This window comes from Panthera onca, chromosome A1 (genome assembly GCF_046562875.1).
Source record: "Panthera onca isolate mPanOnc1 chromosome A1, mPanOnc1 haplotype 2, whole genome shotgun sequence".
NCBI lineage: Eukaryota > Metazoa > Chordata > Mammalia > Carnivora > Felidae > Panthera > Panthera onca.
In genome coordinates this window covers 220,708,195-220,726,434 of record NC_138339.1, presented here as the reverse complement: position 1 = coordinate 220,726,434, position 18,240 = coordinate 220,708,195, and the positions used below count along the sequence as shown (strand labels likewise).

General features: G+C 36.7%; 1 protein-coding gene across 1 annotated transcript in view; it reads left to right on the top strand.

Moving 5' to 3' along the window:
• The window catches only part of INTS6 (integrator complex subunit 6), a 93,332-nt gene that overhangs the window by 39,502 nt on the left and 35,590 nt on the right, over window positions 1-18,240 (top strand). Inside the window, exon 5 of the mRNA XM_060637245.3 lies at window positions 17,507-17,690. Coding sequence (XP_060493228.1) covers window positions 17,507-17,690 — 184 coding nt within the window. The remainder of the gene's footprint in view (window positions 1-17,506; window positions 17,691-18,240) is intronic.

The window sequence follows — 18,240 nt, the reverse complement described above, 5'->3', positions numbered from 1 at the left end:
TTTATCATTAATTTGGTTTAGAACGTGTGCTTCTCTGCCTTTAATACACATTTTGTGCCTCTCTGCATGTTCTGCAACAAAGCAAACAAACTGACAGGCATCTAGTTGAACCTTCAAGAATTCTGAAAATCTTCTGGCAAGTTTATTTTTTAGGGTATTGGTTCAGCTCCTGTAATTGGACAAAAGTAACAGTGGCTTTAAAAAGATGGAAAATTTTTTCTCTCACATAAAGACAGAAGTGGTTAGTGGTGTGGGAGGTAGGGTGGTTTTGCTCCAAACTGTGTCTAAGTCCTAAGTTCCTTCTACTTTTTTGTTTTGCCTTTGCTTTTATGTGTAGAGTTGGTAACTGGTTTAACAATGTACTCTACCTAGTTCAGTGCTACAAATGAATTTCACCCTGTGGGAAGGAGTAAAGAATATGGAGGGCAGGCAGCCACCTAATGTGAGCGTGACGTAAAACTTGTATGTAGCAGCTCCAAGCAAAGTCCATCAACCAGAACTTGACCATACTTAGTGAGGCAGAACAAAGCATGTAATCTCTGCTTGGGTGGCTATGTGTCTAGCTAAAATTTGGGGGTTTTGATTAGAAGGAAGAGAGATTAGATCTTAAGCAGTTAGCAGTTTCTGAAATAAGATGTATGTTAAAGAAATTAATTTTATTTTAAAAGCCTTGGAAACTACTTTCTAGTGTGACAGTTTGTTCTAGGTTTATCTTGTGCATTTTTGCTCCAGACCTGGAATCCTACATTAAAGATGTAACCTAATTCTCTCTTGTTTGAAGCTTTAGTTTCCTCAGCTTTTAAAACGGGGACAATAATAACTATATCTCATGGTTGTTGTAATAATTAAATGAGATAATAAGAGCTTAAGAAATTTTACTGTTTTTATTATTTTCTATTACAGTACAAAAAGGAGAGCTTCTAATTCTCGTAGAGGCCAGAGAAGACAGGGAAGGCGACGCTGATGCTGTCAGGAAAGACAGGGTCTTAGGGGGATATAGAAATATTTAGAAACTTATCAAGACAAGAGACTAACCAGTGGGTGTGATCTCCATTAGTTAAGACTGGAGCCTAAGATTTTGTTTTGACCTTTAAAAAAACAAAAGCCCCTTTTCCTCATAGCCTTTAGCATAATCTCTAGTTACAGGTAATGTGTGTTCCTTTTGTTTACCACAGTAACCCCAGTGCCTGGCATAGAGTAGCTACTCAGTTGATATTCATACCATGAATGATTTTTACAGCACTTATAAATACCGCAAAATTTAGCATTTGATTACATATGTATATTATTTTTCTGCAGTTACTTCATAAGTGTTGCCTTATTCTTAGCTCTGCCATAGCTTGGGAACGACTACTAATTGATCCAGTTTCTTTGAAATCAGGAACTTTCAATTCTCTGCAGATTTTTGCCACTTGCCCTTTTTTTTTTTTTTTGTGCCACTGGATATTGTACTCTGTTTGTATTGGTTTATGTTTACTTTGTTGTTGTTTTTATTGTCCTTTTTGTTTAGCCATAATTTATATGCAGTATAAGTATAGTACTTTCAAGTATAAAACATGAGTTTTGACAGAAGTAAATAAACATTGTGTCAACAACACAGTTATGATGTAAAATATGTCTTATAACTCCAAAAACATTTTGTTGCGCCATGCCCCTTTGCAGTTAATTTCTGTCGTCATTTCCTGGAAACAACTGATCTGCTTTCTGTCACTGTATCTGACTGTCTATCTGTCTGTCTCCGTCTATCTATCTAGTTTTACCTTTTCTAGAATGTCACGTAAGTGGACTCATGAGTACATATAGTCTGTTGGGTCTTGCTTTCTTTCACTTAGCATAATGCTGTTGATGCATCCACACAGCTTCATGTGTCAGTGGTTTGTTCCTTTTTATTGTCGGGTAATAGTCCAGTGTCTAGCTATACTGCAGTTTGGTCATTCAGTCACTAGATAGAACATTTAGGTTTTCCCATTTATTTTGATCGTTATGAATAAAGTCACTGCGTACTTGGCGTGTAGGTCCTTCTGTGGACATAAGTTTTCATTTCTCTTAGGCATATACATAGGAGTGTAGCTGGTGGGTGATATGCTAAGTGTATACGGAGCTTTATAAGAAACTGCCAAACTGTTCACTGGGGTGGCTGTACCAGTTTTGCGTTCCTGCCAGGAATATACGGGAGTTCTAGTTGCTCTACATCCTTCCAACGCTTGAATTTTTTCAGTCTTTTAAATTTTAGGCAACACAGCGGGTGTGTAGTGGAATTTCATTTTCGTTTTAGTTTGCATTGCCTCAGGACTGATGGTGTTGAACATCCTTTCGTATATTTATATGTCATCTGTATGTCTTCTTTGGTGAAGTGAGTGTTCATAACCTTTGCCAATTTTTTATTGGATTGTGTTGTTAGTACTGAATTTTAAGAATCTTTTACATATTCTCGATACATGTCCTTTATTGGATACATGTTTTCAAATATTTCTTATTAATCTATGTCTTGCCTTTTACAGTGTCTTTTGAAGAGCAAATGTTTTAAATTAATTTTTTCTTTTATAGTTTGTGCTTTCTGTATCCTGTTACAGAAATTTTTGTCTAGCCCAGTGTTACTAAGATTTTTCCCTATATTTTCTTCAAGGAGTTTTATGGTGTAAGCTCTTACTTTCAGAGTCATGATTCATTTAGAATTTTTATGTCTCATGGGAGGAAAGTATTGAGATTTCATTTTTTGACACATCATTAGCTAATTGTGTCAGTGCCATTCGTTAAAAGGATAATCCTTTCCCCATTGCATTGTTGTGGCATCTTTGTTGAAAATCAGTTGGCCACTTGTGTCTGTTTCTGAGCTTTCTATTCTATTTTGATTTTTGTGTCTGTCTCTTGCCATCTAGTCTGTTGGTTTTTTTTTTTTTTTTTTTAAATTTTTTTTCAACGTTTTTTATTTATTTTTGGGACAGAGAGAGACAGAGCATGAACGGGGGAGGGGCAGAGAGAGAGGGAGACACAGAATCGGAAACAGGCTCCAGGCTCCGAGCCATCAGCCCAGAGCCCGACGCGGGGCTCGAACTCACGGACCGCGAGATCGTGACCTGGCTGAAGTCGGACGCTTAACCGACTGCGCCATCCAGGCGCCCCTAGTCTGTTGGTTTTATAAGTCTACAGGTCAGTTAAAGTCTCCAGCTTTTTTTTTTCCCCCAAAATTGTTCTGTCTATTCTAGGTGTTTTGAATTTCCATATCATTTTAGAAGTAGCTTGATAATTTTTACAAGAAAGCCTACCACAGCTGTTTTTCAAGTAAGCTGTATGCCCAACGGAGGGCTTTAACTTAATGACCCCCAAATCAAGAGTCCCATGCTTGACTTCTGACTGAGCCAGCCAGCTGCCCCACCTGCTGTAGTTTTGATTGGAATTACATTGAATCTGTAAAGTTACTTTGGAAAAAGTCGACACCTCACATTATTAGTTATTCCAATCCATGGAGATGGTATATCTCTCAGAATTTTTAAGGCTGATTTTTCTCGGCAGTGTTTGTACTTTTCATATATGTAGTTTACATATATGTAATTTTTATATATTTTGATGCTATTGTTAATTGGTCTTTCTGCTTTCAATTTCTGATTGTTGCTAGCACGTAGAAATGCAGTTGATTTTTGTATTTTGACCTTGTAATCTCTGACTTTCCTAAATTCACATACCATGTAGTAGCTTTTTCTAGATTTTTTAGCATACAGAATCATGTTGTTTGTGAATATGGACAGTTTTACTTCTACATTTTCCATATCTGATTGCTTTTTATTTCCTTTTCTTGCCTAAATGTACTGGTAGAAGCAGTGAGGATGGACATCTTTGCCTTGTTCCTTATCTTGGGAGATGGGGTGGGGAGTGAAACCTTTTACCATGTAAGTGTGATGTTAACTGTAGGTTTTTTGTATGTTCCTTTTATCAGATTGTGGAAGGTCTCTTTTGTTCCCAGTTTGCTGAGTTATTATTATTTTTTAATCATGAATGGGTATTGAATTTTGTCTGTTTTTAATGCATATGTTCAGATCATCATATGACTTTAAATTTTATAGTGAGTTATTAAAAAATATATTTTTAAAATTTTTTAATGTTTATTTATTTTTGAGAGAGAGAGAGAGGGGCAGAACACAAGTTGGAAGAGGGGCAGACAGAGAGGGACACAGAATCTGAAGCAGGCTACAAGCTCTGAGCTGCCAGCACAGAGCCCGACGCGGGGCTTGAACTCACGAGCCATGAGATCATGACCTGAGCCGAAGTTGAACGCTTAACCGACTGAGCCACCCAGGTGCCCCTAAAAAAAAATTTTTTTTTTTTTACATTTATTTATTTTTGAGAGACAGACAGAGCACAAGTCGGGGAGGGGCAGAGAGAGAATGAGACACAGAACCCGAAGCAGGCTCCAGGCTCTGAGCTGTCAGCCCCGATGCGGGGCTGGAACTCACAAACCATGAGATCATGAGCTGAGCCGAAGACGCCCAAGACTGAGCCACCCAGGGGCCCCGTGAGTTATTAATTTTGACTGAGCCACCCAGGGGCCCCATGAGTTATTAATTTTTGCTGTAAACCAACATTGTTTATGTGTATGTATATATGTGTCTGAGTGTAACCTTGTTATATATTGTAAAGATTAGAAAGCTGATACACAGAAGTTGTGATGTAAGTAAGCAAACACAGGAACCCAGAAAGCAGCATTCTGAATTATTTGCTATAAAGTCAGAAAAACAGATTTTAGTAAGGTGACAGTATATGGCGCAGTGTAAACATTAGATGGGAATCCAATAAATAACAAAGATATAGCAAAATGGGAGATTGTGGGTTTAAATCTTGTATTTTCCTAAACCTGCAGTAACTTGGACACATGTATCCATCTCTTTGTATCAAGGTTTCCTTACCCTCCTCCCACCTCCAAATGATAATTCCTTATTTCTTTGATTCTAAGAAACATTGTCTACCCATTCCCTACCCTCTTCAGCTTTTCTGAAATCAGGAGAAATGTGTTGGCTTTTTCAGCAGGGAGGTAACAAGTGATGGACTCGTATCTGGTCATGCCTACGTCAGTGCATGTTTTAGGCATAGGTGTGGGTCATTTAGGTCTCATTCAGGCTGAACTGTTTGCTTATTTGCTTTGCTAGCACCTCATGTCACGTGGAATTAAAAAAAAAAATTTAATGTTTATTTTTGAGAGAGACAGAGTATGAGTGGGGGAGGGGCAGAGAGAGAAGAAGGTACAGAATCTGAAGCAGGCTCCAGGCTCTGAGCTGTCAGCACCTAGGTGAATTTTTTATATTCTACTTAAAAGAGTTAAAATGTTTCAGTTTAACATGAACATTTGGCTAATATATTTACAGAAGGGCTACTAAAGGAAGGTAAGATTTCCTTCCCATTCTCATTTTCTTTTCACAAAGTCTTAATTTGCATTAAAAAATTAAATTTTTAAATGTTTATTTATTTTTGAGAGAGAGAGAGTACGCAGAGGAGGGGCAGAGAGAGAGAGGCAGACAGAGGATCCAAAGCAGGTTCGCACTGACTGCAGAGAGCCCGATGTGGGGCTCAAACTCACAAACCGTGAGATATCATGTCCTGAGCTGAAGTCAAATGCTTAACTGACTGAGCCACCCAGGTGCTCCAATTACTTGCATTTTTAATTGTGTTTATTCACATAAGTCCAGTTTTTTAAAAACTTTTACTGTGGAGCTTTCAAACATATATACAAATAAGGAAAATAAAATAATAAACATGAAGAACCCTTACCCAGCTTCAATTGTTACACACATTTTGTTGGTCTTGTTTTTATCTGTTCTGCTCCTACCCGCCCCCCATACACATTTTTGGTGGGAATATTTTAAAGCAAAGTCCAAACACTATCATTTCATTCATAAAAACTTCTGTATGTCTCCTTTAACATCTAAGGACAGCAAAATGTATCTGTCTGTATACATCAGCAGTGTTCTTACTCCAAATGAAACTTAAGTATATTTTGACATTTTGTTAAATTTAAATTTAATCTTTTTTTTTTTTTTTTTTAAGTAAACTCTAGCCCAATGTGGGGCTTGAACTCCTGGCCCTAAGATCAAGAGTCACATGGCTCTACCCACTGAGCCATCCAGGGGCCCTTAAATTTAATTTTAAGTTTTAAATAATTAAGTTAAATTACTTTTAATTAATTTATAGCTTACCAAAAATTATAAGGGGTCCAACCAATAATAGAGTCTAATATCTAGTCTATATCCCAGTCTCACAAATGTTGACAGTTATTTGAATCAGAATCCAAACACAGTTCATATATTACATCTGATTGTTACGTATTTTTAATGAGAAGTTTCACAGAAGTTTAACAGAAATTTGGCTTCCTAATTCTTGCTTAAAAATTTTTAGAGAACTTATTGCCGTATGGTGAATTAACACTGAAGTGAGAAAAAACATGATACATGGAATAGGCATGCAGTAAATAGGTGAGGCAAAGAAAGGCAGTTAGAATTGCAGACTTCTGAAAGTAAAACTTTCCCTGATTATGAAGAACTGTTACTGAGAAATCAAACATTTGGCCAAAGTCAACTTTTTAAAGAGAGGCATTGTATCATCTTGTAACTTATAATTGAAATGGAGATAATAATCAAATGGAAATGCAGATGAAACACTGGTAGTCTTTGAATTATACTCTTCAACTAAAGGTTAAACTAAAGGTTAAACTGAAGGTGCTAAACAGGCTATAAAAAATTACTGATGTTCTGCTTAATTTCTAAAAGCCAAAAGGGATTCAGAAGAACCTCTAGACCCAGTATGGAGAAGACACAGACTCAAACTGTATGATCCTGAAACTCAAATTTAGTGGTATTGGAAGAAGAAGGGGTCATGGAGCTGTATAGATAATTGTGTGCTGTTGGGGGAAATTTTTATACACATTTAATGTTAACTTTTGCAGAACCAAAGAAATACGTTAAATTGATGATAGGCCTTAGAATCATAAGTTATAAGTAATAGATGTGTTGGAGGACTGAATGAGATGATTTAAGCAGGAGATTTAATTGAAAATCTGGTACAGAGTTTAGCAAGTGATGAATTGTCAGGCTGTTAACTTCCTGTGTGACTTGGGGCAGTATTTGGTATGAACAAGATGTCTTTAATTTTTTCTGCTTCTTGAAAAGTTTATTATTTTTAGGGGGTACAGTCTGTTTCCAGAAGATAAGGATATACATAACTTAGTGTAGAAAGTTTTTTGAAAAGTTTTCGTACTTGAAGTATTAGGTGTTCTCAGCTATAATGACCCTCATAATGATTCAGAAAGCTTTTACTATTTTTTAAAGTTTCTTTACCAACATGCTTTTAAATTAAACTTCTGACCTAATACTTTATAATTGATTATAGTTTTAATGTTGAATTCTTTATAATTTGAGAAAGTATTTAACAATTTTGAGTAGTTTTATGTTATTGTACATCTTTTAAGAAAAATATTCTTTTCTGGTTGTGTGTGTATTTGAAATTTAGTTTTGTAGTTTGACAAAATTATGCTTTATATATTAAGTACTCTGGTCATTTTGAGCATGTTAAATCATCACTTTAATAGCAGAGGTAGAGAAAGTGTCATGGCCTTAGGACATAACATATTGTATATTTTTTCATCTATAATTGTTTTTTATATCAGTCTCTTGCTTTTTTTTTTCTTTCATTAACTTGTTTCTTCCTCTCGTTCCTATTCCTTTTGCCATCAGTCACCCTGGTGCTTTTCTTAAACTATTACATTAGATTCCTAATTTTTTATTTTTTTCAATCTGTCATACCATGGCAGTAATTATTCTAAAGCACACCACTTGAGTGCATTATTCTATTGTTCAAAATGTTTTATTGCTTTCTATCGTCTACTAGATTAGGACCCTTCACAGTTTAGCCAGTCGCCTTACTTATCCATACATCATTTATTCATTCAGCCATATTTATTGAGTTTCTTCTATGAACCAGACACTGTGCTAGGTTCTGAGGATCACATGATGAGTAAAAAACAAGCAGGAGCTCTGCCCTCCCCCCTGACCCCCCATTGGTCTAGTTGAGAAGACAAACATTAATAAAAATATCGCACAGATAAAAGTAAAATTGCAAGAATATATCCTGCAAAAAAGAGAAAAATGTGCCATAAGAGCTTACAATAAGGGCACACTAGTTCTAGTCAAGGAGGTCATGGAAAGTTAAGATCTGAAGAGGTGAGTAAGATTTACTACACAAAAAGTGGGAAAGGTGATCATATCAGGTGGGGGGACTGTACAAAGACTCTTTTCCCAAAGGGAATATGTTTTGAGAACAAGGCTAGAAAAGACTAATGTGACTTAGAGCGTTAAAGAAAAGGGATCATTGTATAAAATGGGAAAGAAGCTTGGGCTTGACCACATAAGGGGCTTTGAAGCAATGGCAAGTAATGTTATTACAGTATAAAGGCAATAGGAGGCCATCCAAGGGTTTTATTTGGAGGTACTCGGTGGAGGAGAGGAAGACAAATGGATGTTGGAAGACCATTTAGGCTTTGTTGCATCAGTTCTGCCAATAGCTTGGCCAAGGAACTTGGTGATGGTGGAAGAGATAGAAAGAAGCAGTCATTTTCAGAGGTAGTTAGAAGGTTAAATCAACCAAATTTGCTTACACATAGTACATTTGAAGATGTAAGGAAGAGGCAATTGACTCCTTGCAATATTGGAGAGATTATGGTACCATTCATTGAGCTAGGAAATGTTGAAAGAGTATCATTTTGGGTGGAGGAAAATCACGAGTTCAGTTTTGAACATGTTGAGTTTAAGGTACCTTTGACCCATTCAAGGGGAAGGTGGTTAAGTAGACAGAAGAATATTTGGTGCTCAGAAGAAAGATCTAGGCTGGGCATCTGAGAATGTTTAATATTATCAGAGTATAGATAGTAAACGAAGCTGTGGGTAGGTGGGTTGAGGGTTTAGAGTATAAATTGGCCAAGGCTTAAAACTAAGCCTTGAGGATCTGTTGCATTTAATGGTATTGGAGGTTTGGTCTGGTTGTGGGTGAGGGAGGAAGATGGAAGAACAGCCAGAGGAGGAAAACCAGGAGAATATTCTAGCGTGAAAGGGAAAGGAAGAGTGTCTTTCTAAAGAGTTGTAAATAGTTTTTTGAATGCTGGTGGGGGGAAGCTAAATGTGAAAACTCTCCACTAGATTTAATGGCACCATTATCTATTTCTGTGTAACAAATCATCATACATTTTAGAGGCTTGAAACAACAGTTTATTATTCTCAAGATTCTGTGGGTTGACTTCATTCAGCTGGGTGCGTAACTGGGGCTGGAACATTGAAGATGGTGTTTTCCTAAGTCTGGGGCCTTGGTTCTCACTGTTGCCTGGGCACTTTGCTGCTTGTCCCTGTGGCTTCTATCTCCACGTGATGTCTCATTAGTCAGTGGTCTAGTTCAAGCTTCTTCATGTGGTGGCTGGCTCCCGAGAGGGTGATAGCGAAACTGTGAGGCCTGTTAAGACTTAGGACTGGCACGCTTTCCACACTTGTCATTTACCACAATGACCAAAAAAAAAAAAAAAAAGAAAAAGATCATGGGTGACTTAGTGTGAGGATTGTTTTAGTGGACTGAAGAGACTAGGGAATGACTAGCAGTTGAAGAAAACATTCTTTTCATTCCTTTATATTTCCTCTAAACTTGACCCAAAATCAGCTCTAATTTCCTGAATGCTTCTGGTTTCTTCCCCCACGTGCTCACTTTCCCTGAATGTTGTTCCTGTCTCCCCCATATTAAAACCTTACTCATTCTTAAAGGCTTTCTTAAAGTCTTCAGTTTCTCTCCCTTGTACTTTACTCTTGGAGTGTGAGATCAAAAAATTTTGCAAGAAATGATACATGGTCACGGTCTTTGTATTTCTGAATAAGGCAAGAATTTGGTGGTTATATTCTGTGTAGGCCTCAGTGAAGTATGTCCATATGTAAATTCTCATTATGAGTATTGTACACTAAGTTAGGTGGAGTACTTCTTATGTCTTCAACATATGGAATGGTTGTTTCTCCATCCCCTGCTGTAGGTGCCACACAGGTTTTGCAGCTTTCTGTGTCCTTTCTGTGTGAGCACATACAAGGGTCATAGAGATTAAGTACATACATGGCAAGAGAATCATCTTTCTAGCCTTGGAGGTGAGACTCCTTGGCTCTGTGACCCACCACAAACATTACCATAGAGTCTGTGTTGTGTGTCTTCATCTCCATCCATAAGTGCGTTGCGGTGGGGGGAGTACAGGTCTTCCTATTGGCAGGACTCGGAGGTGCTCGGGTTCTCATTGCTGCCCTCACTCTGCCCCCCTTATTCTTGTGCTTTTCCTTAGGCTGTAGGACCTCATTGATTTCATTGGACAAGTACTATGATGGGGGGGTGGGGGACACAGAAAAGAATAAGATCCCTGACCCTGCCCTCTCTCAAACTGGTGAGATTGGTAAATAGGTTATTAAAACATAAGGTGGGAAGTATTATTAAAGGACATATTATTTGAATTACTTCAGTAATAGGACCAGGCGGCAGAATATCCAAGTAAGTGCAAGGGGAAACCACCTAAGTGTTGGTACAGATTCGTCAGTCTTGGCTCTCGTCGTCGGCTCTGGTGTGGTCATCACCCAGGAGCCAGTTAGGCTGCGTGCCGGGAAGATCTGCTTGATTCCTGAATTAAAGATGTTTTAAAAATAAATTTTTTATCTTCTTCTACTGTTTGTTAACTTTTATTTTTTACATTCTGCACGTTTAAAGAACAAGTAGTAATGTGTAAGAATTCTGGTTATCTGAGGTTTTATAGTAGTTTTTCTTAAGGTGAGCCAGCTAAAATGTCTCAAATATTATTTAGCTTTGGTATAGTTCTTATTAAATCTTGACACAGTGCCATGCTTTAGTAGGTGCTCAGTGCGAAGTTAAGCTTTCGTCCATTCTTAGCACAGTCACAAATAATTAGGGTCTGAACTGTGATCAAACACAAAACAATTGAATAAAGGAGAAATTGTACTTTTATAACAAAGTTTGAGCAGGACTAATGAACTATCACCTACCTAATCTGCCTTTTACTTTTATTTTTTTAACTTTTTTTTTTGGTGAGTTTATTTATTTGAGGCGAAGGGGTGGGGAGAGAGGGAACCTCAAGCAGGCTCCTCACAGTCAGCACAGAGCCCGACATGGGACTTGAACTCACGAACTGTGAGATCATGACCTGAGCTGAAGTCAAGAATTGGATGCCTAGCCGACTGAGCCACCCAGGTGCCCCTGCCCTTGACTTTTTATATCTATGGAGAAATAAATTTTGTTCTTTTTAAATACGAAGTTCAGGAAAGATTCAGAGGTGAAAAGGCAGGCAAGGCAGGAAGATAGATCTCCAAAGGAAAGAGGGAAAATAGAGCAGTCTTCCTAAATTTAAGTTGGAGTTCTGTTTTCTTTTCTGTCAGCTACCAAGATAATTACAAAAATGTCTGTAATGGTGGTATCAGTGAAATGAGTCATTTAAAATAATATAGAAAACCTCAATTGTATACAAGTAAAAATAAAACTTTGTTAGTGTAAACAATAATTTTCTTTGTTAGTCCATCAGACTGAAATTTGCCAAGTATAATTTTATGAAGACCCTAATAAAGACCAATATCATGATTATGGAAAAATTATTGTATTGCTAAATTGAGCATGATTTATCCAATTCTTAAAACTTGCAGTCCTTAGATGCTCTCAACTTGATTTTACAGCAGGGATTATTTGAGTATGTATTCTCCAAGCCGATTTCTCTTGACATGGAATTTTATATTACAACTTACCTCTACAGCAGGGATAGTAATAGTACCTACCGTGTTGTTTTGTTATAAATATTATATGAAAAGCCCATAGAATGGTGTTTGGCACATAGTAAGTGCTCAATATGCTAGCTATTAATTATTGTGTATTTTTATTGTTACTCTCATGTATTTGAGAATTGGGAGAGAACAGCAAAAGGGAGAGAATATATTGCTGTCTCTCTCCATTGGATAAAAGAGTAACTAGGGGAAAAGCATAGGACGCTTTATAAAAACAATAGAAATTGTTTATAAGATATACTGATTAGTGGCTTAAAATCACTAGATTTTTAAATGGATGGTTCAAAATTGTTTTCTAAAAGTACTTATTTTCATAATTAAAGTTTTTTTTCCATTTAATAAATTAGTTTTTTTTTAATATGGATATTTCAACACTTGATTTTTATTTTTTCCTATTCTGTGATAATGGGACTTATTTACTTATTCAGTTTTTAATTTAAATTCTAGTTAGTTAGCATACAGTGCAATATTGGTTTCAGGAGAATTCAGTGATTCATCACTTACAACACCCAGTGCTCATTACAAGTGCCTTCCTTAATACTTATCTCACCCATCCCCCAGCCACCCCCTCTATCAACCCTCAGTTTGTTTTCTATCATTGTGCGCTTCTTAGGGTTTGTTTCTCTCTCTCTCACCCCTCTTATATGTTCATCTGTTTTGTTTCTTAAACTCCACATATGAGTGAAATCATATGGTATTTGACTTTTTCTGACTGATTAATATTGTTTACCATCATACACTCTGGCTCCATCCACGTCATTGCAAATGGCAAGATTTCATTCTTTTTGACGGCTAATATTCCATTGTATAGATATATATCACTCGATGACATTTGGGCTCTTTCCATAGTTTGGCTATTGTTGATAATGTCAACACTTGATTTTTAAAAATGTAGATTATGGTTTCAATAATTATTATTGATTATGATTCAGTAATGATGTGTTCTCTCTCAAAATAAAATCTTAAAAAAATTTTAAAAATTTAGTGAATGAAAGAACATTGTACTCAGTGTTAACTTTCTTCCCTCTTCCTCATCCCCACCCCATCAAGAATTTTGTCTGTTGCTTTTTAGTTCATTTTTATTTCTTTTGCTACATGCACATGTTAAACATATGTAAAAAAGGTGAAGTACTTGTTTAACAGTGCGTACATATGCTTTTCTATGTATGCCATTTTGCATCTTGCTTTCTTTTCATCTGATACTGTTTTGATTCACAAATAGACTCACGCTTGTAGTGTCACCCCATGTAAGAACAAGATGGTATTTTGGAACAGCAGAGAAAAGATGTTCTTTTCAGTAGCATGTCATTTGGATATCCATTGGAGAAAAAAAAAATCCACCTTCATTTCTACCTTATATAACAAACTCAATTCCAGGTGTATTTCAGGTTTCAGTGTAAGTGGTAAAATAATAAAGCTTTTAGGAAATAGAAGAACATTTTCATGATCTTTGAGGGCACAACAAGTGCTAACTATGGAAGAAAAATAAGATATTAAGATATAACTTGATAAAAATAAGATCTTACAATAAATTTATAAAAAGCTACCACTAGAATAGTAAAAGAGGTCACAAAGTGGGAGAAGGTCTTTACAATATGTATATCTAACAAGGGACTCATTCAGAATATATTAATAATTTTTCAAATCAATAAAAAAAAGACAGGTAACTCAATTTTTAGAAAGTAGACAGAAGACATTAACAAGCACTTCACAAAAGAGCACCTTTGCTCCTAGGTATATACCAACAGAAATGCATACTTAATGTTTTTCATAAATACATGCTTTAATTTCATAGTTGTACTGTTTAGAAACAACCTAAATGCTTATCAACAAAAAAGTAGATAAATTCCAGTACATATTCTCTCTCTATCCCTCTTTCCTTCTGTCTCTCTCTCGGACTCACACACTATATGGCAGTGGGAATGAATGATCTACACTTCTGTGCAGCAGTATGAATCTCACCCCCATAATATTGAATGGAAGGAGCTATAAACCAGAGAGACCATATTCTATAATTCCATTTATATAAAGTTCAAAATCAAGAAAAACTGATCAATTGGAGAGGGATAATGACTGGAGGGGGCATAAATTGTAAGGTTCTGTTTCTTGATATAAATGCTAATTACACAAGGACATTCAACTTGTGAAAATATATCAAGCTGTCCATACATGATTAATGTTATTTTATGTATGCATGCATGAATTGTATGTATTTTATATTAAAAAAATATTGTTTTGAGATCTATTCATATTGGATCTTAGAGGTCTCATTTATTCATTTCAACTCTGGTTTATAAACAGACCACAGTTTATTGATTCCTTTACTGGACTTCTAGGTTGTTTCCTGTTTTCCTGTTTCAAATAATGTTGTAGACAGTATTCTTTTACATGGCTTCTTGTAAAAATATATGAGAGTTTCTCTAAGACATATACCTAGAAGTGGCATTAGTGGGTCCTAGTGTAAGCTCGACTTTAGCTTACCAGATATTATCAAATTATTTTCCAAAATGATTATATGTAGGAGTGATGGAAAGTTCCCATTGCTATATATACTTGTCATCACTTTTGTCAACCTTTAAAATTTTGCTAATACGATGGGTGTGAAATGGTATCTCCTCAGTATTGTAATTTGTATTATGTGGCCATATGGATTTTCTCAGGCCCCCCCCCCCCCCCATTTTTCACTGTTGGGAAATAACCTATTCATAATTTTGTACATTTTTTATGGTTAATTTTAACATTTTTCTTGATTTATGTGCAATTTGCCTTGATTCTCAAAGTCCATATATTGAGAGAGACCTCCATTTGTGATTTTAACACATTGCTAGAATTTCAGCTGTAGACTTTAGCTTTGGAGTAATTCAACCTTCCTAAGAATATTTTTCCTTCAGGCCCTTTGTCCTGTCCCTGTTTGCCTGCCATCGCTCCTTCCAGTTTTACTAGCACATTTCAGCTATAGGGGCTTTTTTATCCCTCTTCTTTGTTGATGAGAAAGGGTAGTTGTGATATGGGGAAGGGGAAATGATAAATAGAAAAATGAATAAAAATTTGACAAGTTTATAAAATTAATATAACTGTATAAAATATGGTTGTGACCATTCTTAGTTGTTTGATTTATGTATTTGAAATAAATTCCAGATCTGGCATTCTACAAAGGCCAGTTATTTCGTTGTGTATTGTCTCCCTTGTAGATGCTTATCATTATCTGATGTGTGTGTGTGTGTGTGTGTGTGTGTGTGTGTGTGTGTGAGAGAGAGAGAGAGAGAGAGAGAGAGAGAGAGAGAGAGAGGAGGGAGGGAGGAGGGGGAGGAAGAGAGGGAGAGAGATTATTACCTGATGAGTTTCTTGTGTATGTGTGTATAGTTTGTGGTCTGTCAGTGTGCTGTCTGCTGCTTATATATGAGGTCTGTGCAGTGCTGTTATCCACTGGATTCTTGAGACAATTCCATGTATTCATGACATCCAGAGTAATTCTGTTAACAGTTCAAAACCCTCTTCCTCCAGTGCCACTTGTGCTTTGATGTTTTTGTGATCTTAGAGAGAAAATGACCAAGCACGAAATCGTTGTGCTTCCCAGGTACAGAGGTAACTGGTCTGGAGTAAAGGAGCTGATAGAAATAGGCTTTTCCTCTTTGTCTTCTTGGCAGTGTGGTAATATTAGCAAGGGCTTGGAGTTCCTGAACTGTTTTCCGAGAGTCACGGAGCTTTTGAGGTTAGGGAACCTTCATCACAGAACATCCTGGCCCAGATTTCTTCAACATTCCTTCCTTACTGCCACTGACTTCTGCTTTAAGTAGGATCAGTGCCAGAGGAAAAGCTCATGACTCCTGGCCATGGTCACAAAACCTTGGCTGATTTTGATCCTGCAGCATATTCTCTTGGCATGAACCTTTCGGAGAGAGGTGCCAGTTTAGCAGGGCTTCACTAGGAATTCTCTTCCTAGAATAGAATCTGATTTTTTTTTTTTTTAATGGTTTAATGTAACTCATGAAGAAACTTGAGTCTTAAGTCAGTGTAGAATGACTTAAATTCCTAATTTATCAAGATTAGAAATCTTCTTTGTTAAGAAATAGAAAGGCTGTAAACAATACAGTTAAGTTCGCTGTATGACCAAAGCAGTATAAACTTTGGCAGTTAATTTAGAGGTGTTGATTTAAAGTGTTTTCTGGGGGCCCCTGGGTGGCTCAGTCGGTTAAACATCCAACTTTGGCTCAGGTCATGATCTCGTGGTTTGGGAGTTTGAGTCCCGCTCAGGTTCTGTGCTGATGGGTCAGAGCCCGGAGCCTTCTTTGGATTTTGTGTCTCCCTCTCTCTCTGCCCCTCCCCTGCTGGTACTGTCTCTCTGTCAAAAATAAAACATTAAGAAAAAATTAAAAAATTAAGTGTTTTCTGTATTTTAGAGAAAACTCTAAATAAATCCTGAGTATGCTGATCCCAGGCTTTATTTTTCTATAAATTATATAAGTAATAAAGATTTTTTTTTCCCTAAGCACCACGTCATTTTCACACTTAAAAAATTAATAATTCCAGTAATATTATTCCAAATTTCCCCAATTGTCTCGAAAATCTTTGCTTTTGATTGCTTCATTTTATTCTATAATATTCCACCAGCTCTCCCCACTCCCCACACTTTGTGTTTTCAGACCATTGATTTATTGGAGAAATCAGGTCCTCCTTTGCCCTGTAGGTTGTCCCACTTGCTGGCTTTGACTTCTTGCTTCTTGGGGTGGTATTAACTTGATCCCCTCTCCCCAGTAGTCCCTGTAAACTGGTATTTAGAATGAAAGGCTTGATTAGGTTCAGCCTAGTTTTCCCTTTCCCCTTTTCTTTCCTTTCAGTGTTACACACTTGCTCTTGGGTCACTTCTTGATACATGTTCTGTCTGGTTGTCCCCACTTAGTTACTCTAAGATTAATGTGTGGATTCTCTTGGTACTCTATTACTCTTTTGGTGCAGAGGTGCCCATTAGAATTACTTCAAAGCTTTTGAAGATTCTGAAGAATCCTAGATTCTATTTTAGCAGGTCTGATGGGGTTGGGAAAACACATCTATTAAAAAACACATGGAGAAATAAAAACCCTCTATACCTTTACTCAGATGTGGGAAGAATCATTATCTTTAATACATTTAACATGTAATTAAAGTGACAAAATTCACTTTTATGCAGGTGCTTTGGGGAATGTGTGTTTTGTCACAAATAGAGCATAATTAAAATTATTAACTGGAGATGTTTGAGGCTGCTGTGGTGTAACAGAAAAAGCAGTGACTTGGACCCAGATGGCCAAATCACTTACTCTCTGCAAGACATTGTTTTTATCTAGAAAACAGGAATAATAAGGTATTTGTGATAGGCTTGTTTTAATGATTAAATGAAATGATTTATTTGGAAGCAGTCCAGCACTTGGTGGTCAGTTGAATGGAAATCTGGAAAAGCATTTACAGTAACAGATTGTTTTCAACCGAGGTCTTTAGAGTAAAAACTTAGGAGAATGAAGTAACTATGTCTCATGTGCTTATTTTAGCTGTATCTGTATAAGCTTTTGTTCTTGAGCTTGTTTTTTGAGTGATAGGAGACTCATGATACATAGTTTTAATATACATGTAATTAATGTGGCCTTTTGAGAAAAACATCATGTGGAAATCTTACCTTTTTCCCCCCTTATTTTCAGCTTCATTTACCTCTTAATTCTCCTTTGCCTGGAAGTGAATTGACCAAGGAACCTTTTCGTTGGGATCAGAGACTCTTTGCACTAGTGTTGCGGTTGCCTGGCACCATGTCAGTAGAATCAGAACAGTTGACAGGTGTGCCTTTAGATGACTCTGCGATCACACCAATGTGTGAAGTGACAGGCGGTAAGTTTTTCTCCTGGCAGTAATCCAGTGAGTTAAGGCAGAGTTTGTCTGAATGTTTTAAAATGCACATTTCAAAACCTCCATGTTGTCGTTCAACACGCTAATGGTAGGAATTAGTAGACCTACATGGTTTTAAAAATCCATTGATGAATGTCTGCGATCTGATTTGAATGGGGTTTAAAACTATTGGATCTGAAATGAATGGTCTTTTTCTCTACCCATATAGAAAGTGCTGGTATTTGAAGTTGTTAAACTTTTTTCTTCTCTATAAAGATTACCAGTATTTACAAATGTGGCAGAATTATTTTCTGTGAAAAATGCAGAGAATTTTGAGAATCATCTCATCAACCATATAATGATCAATGCCTGGTTAAGTGCTGTTTTCCCAAGAGGCAAAGAGAAAGCTGGATAGCAGGTTAGAGGACCAGGTAGCGAGGTCTTACCCATCTGGTCCCTGTGTTAAGTGAACAGTAATGATACTCTTGAAAGAAAATATGTAACAGACTCAGAACTTCTGTAATGTGGAATTGGTCAGCAGGTGGGTTAAATT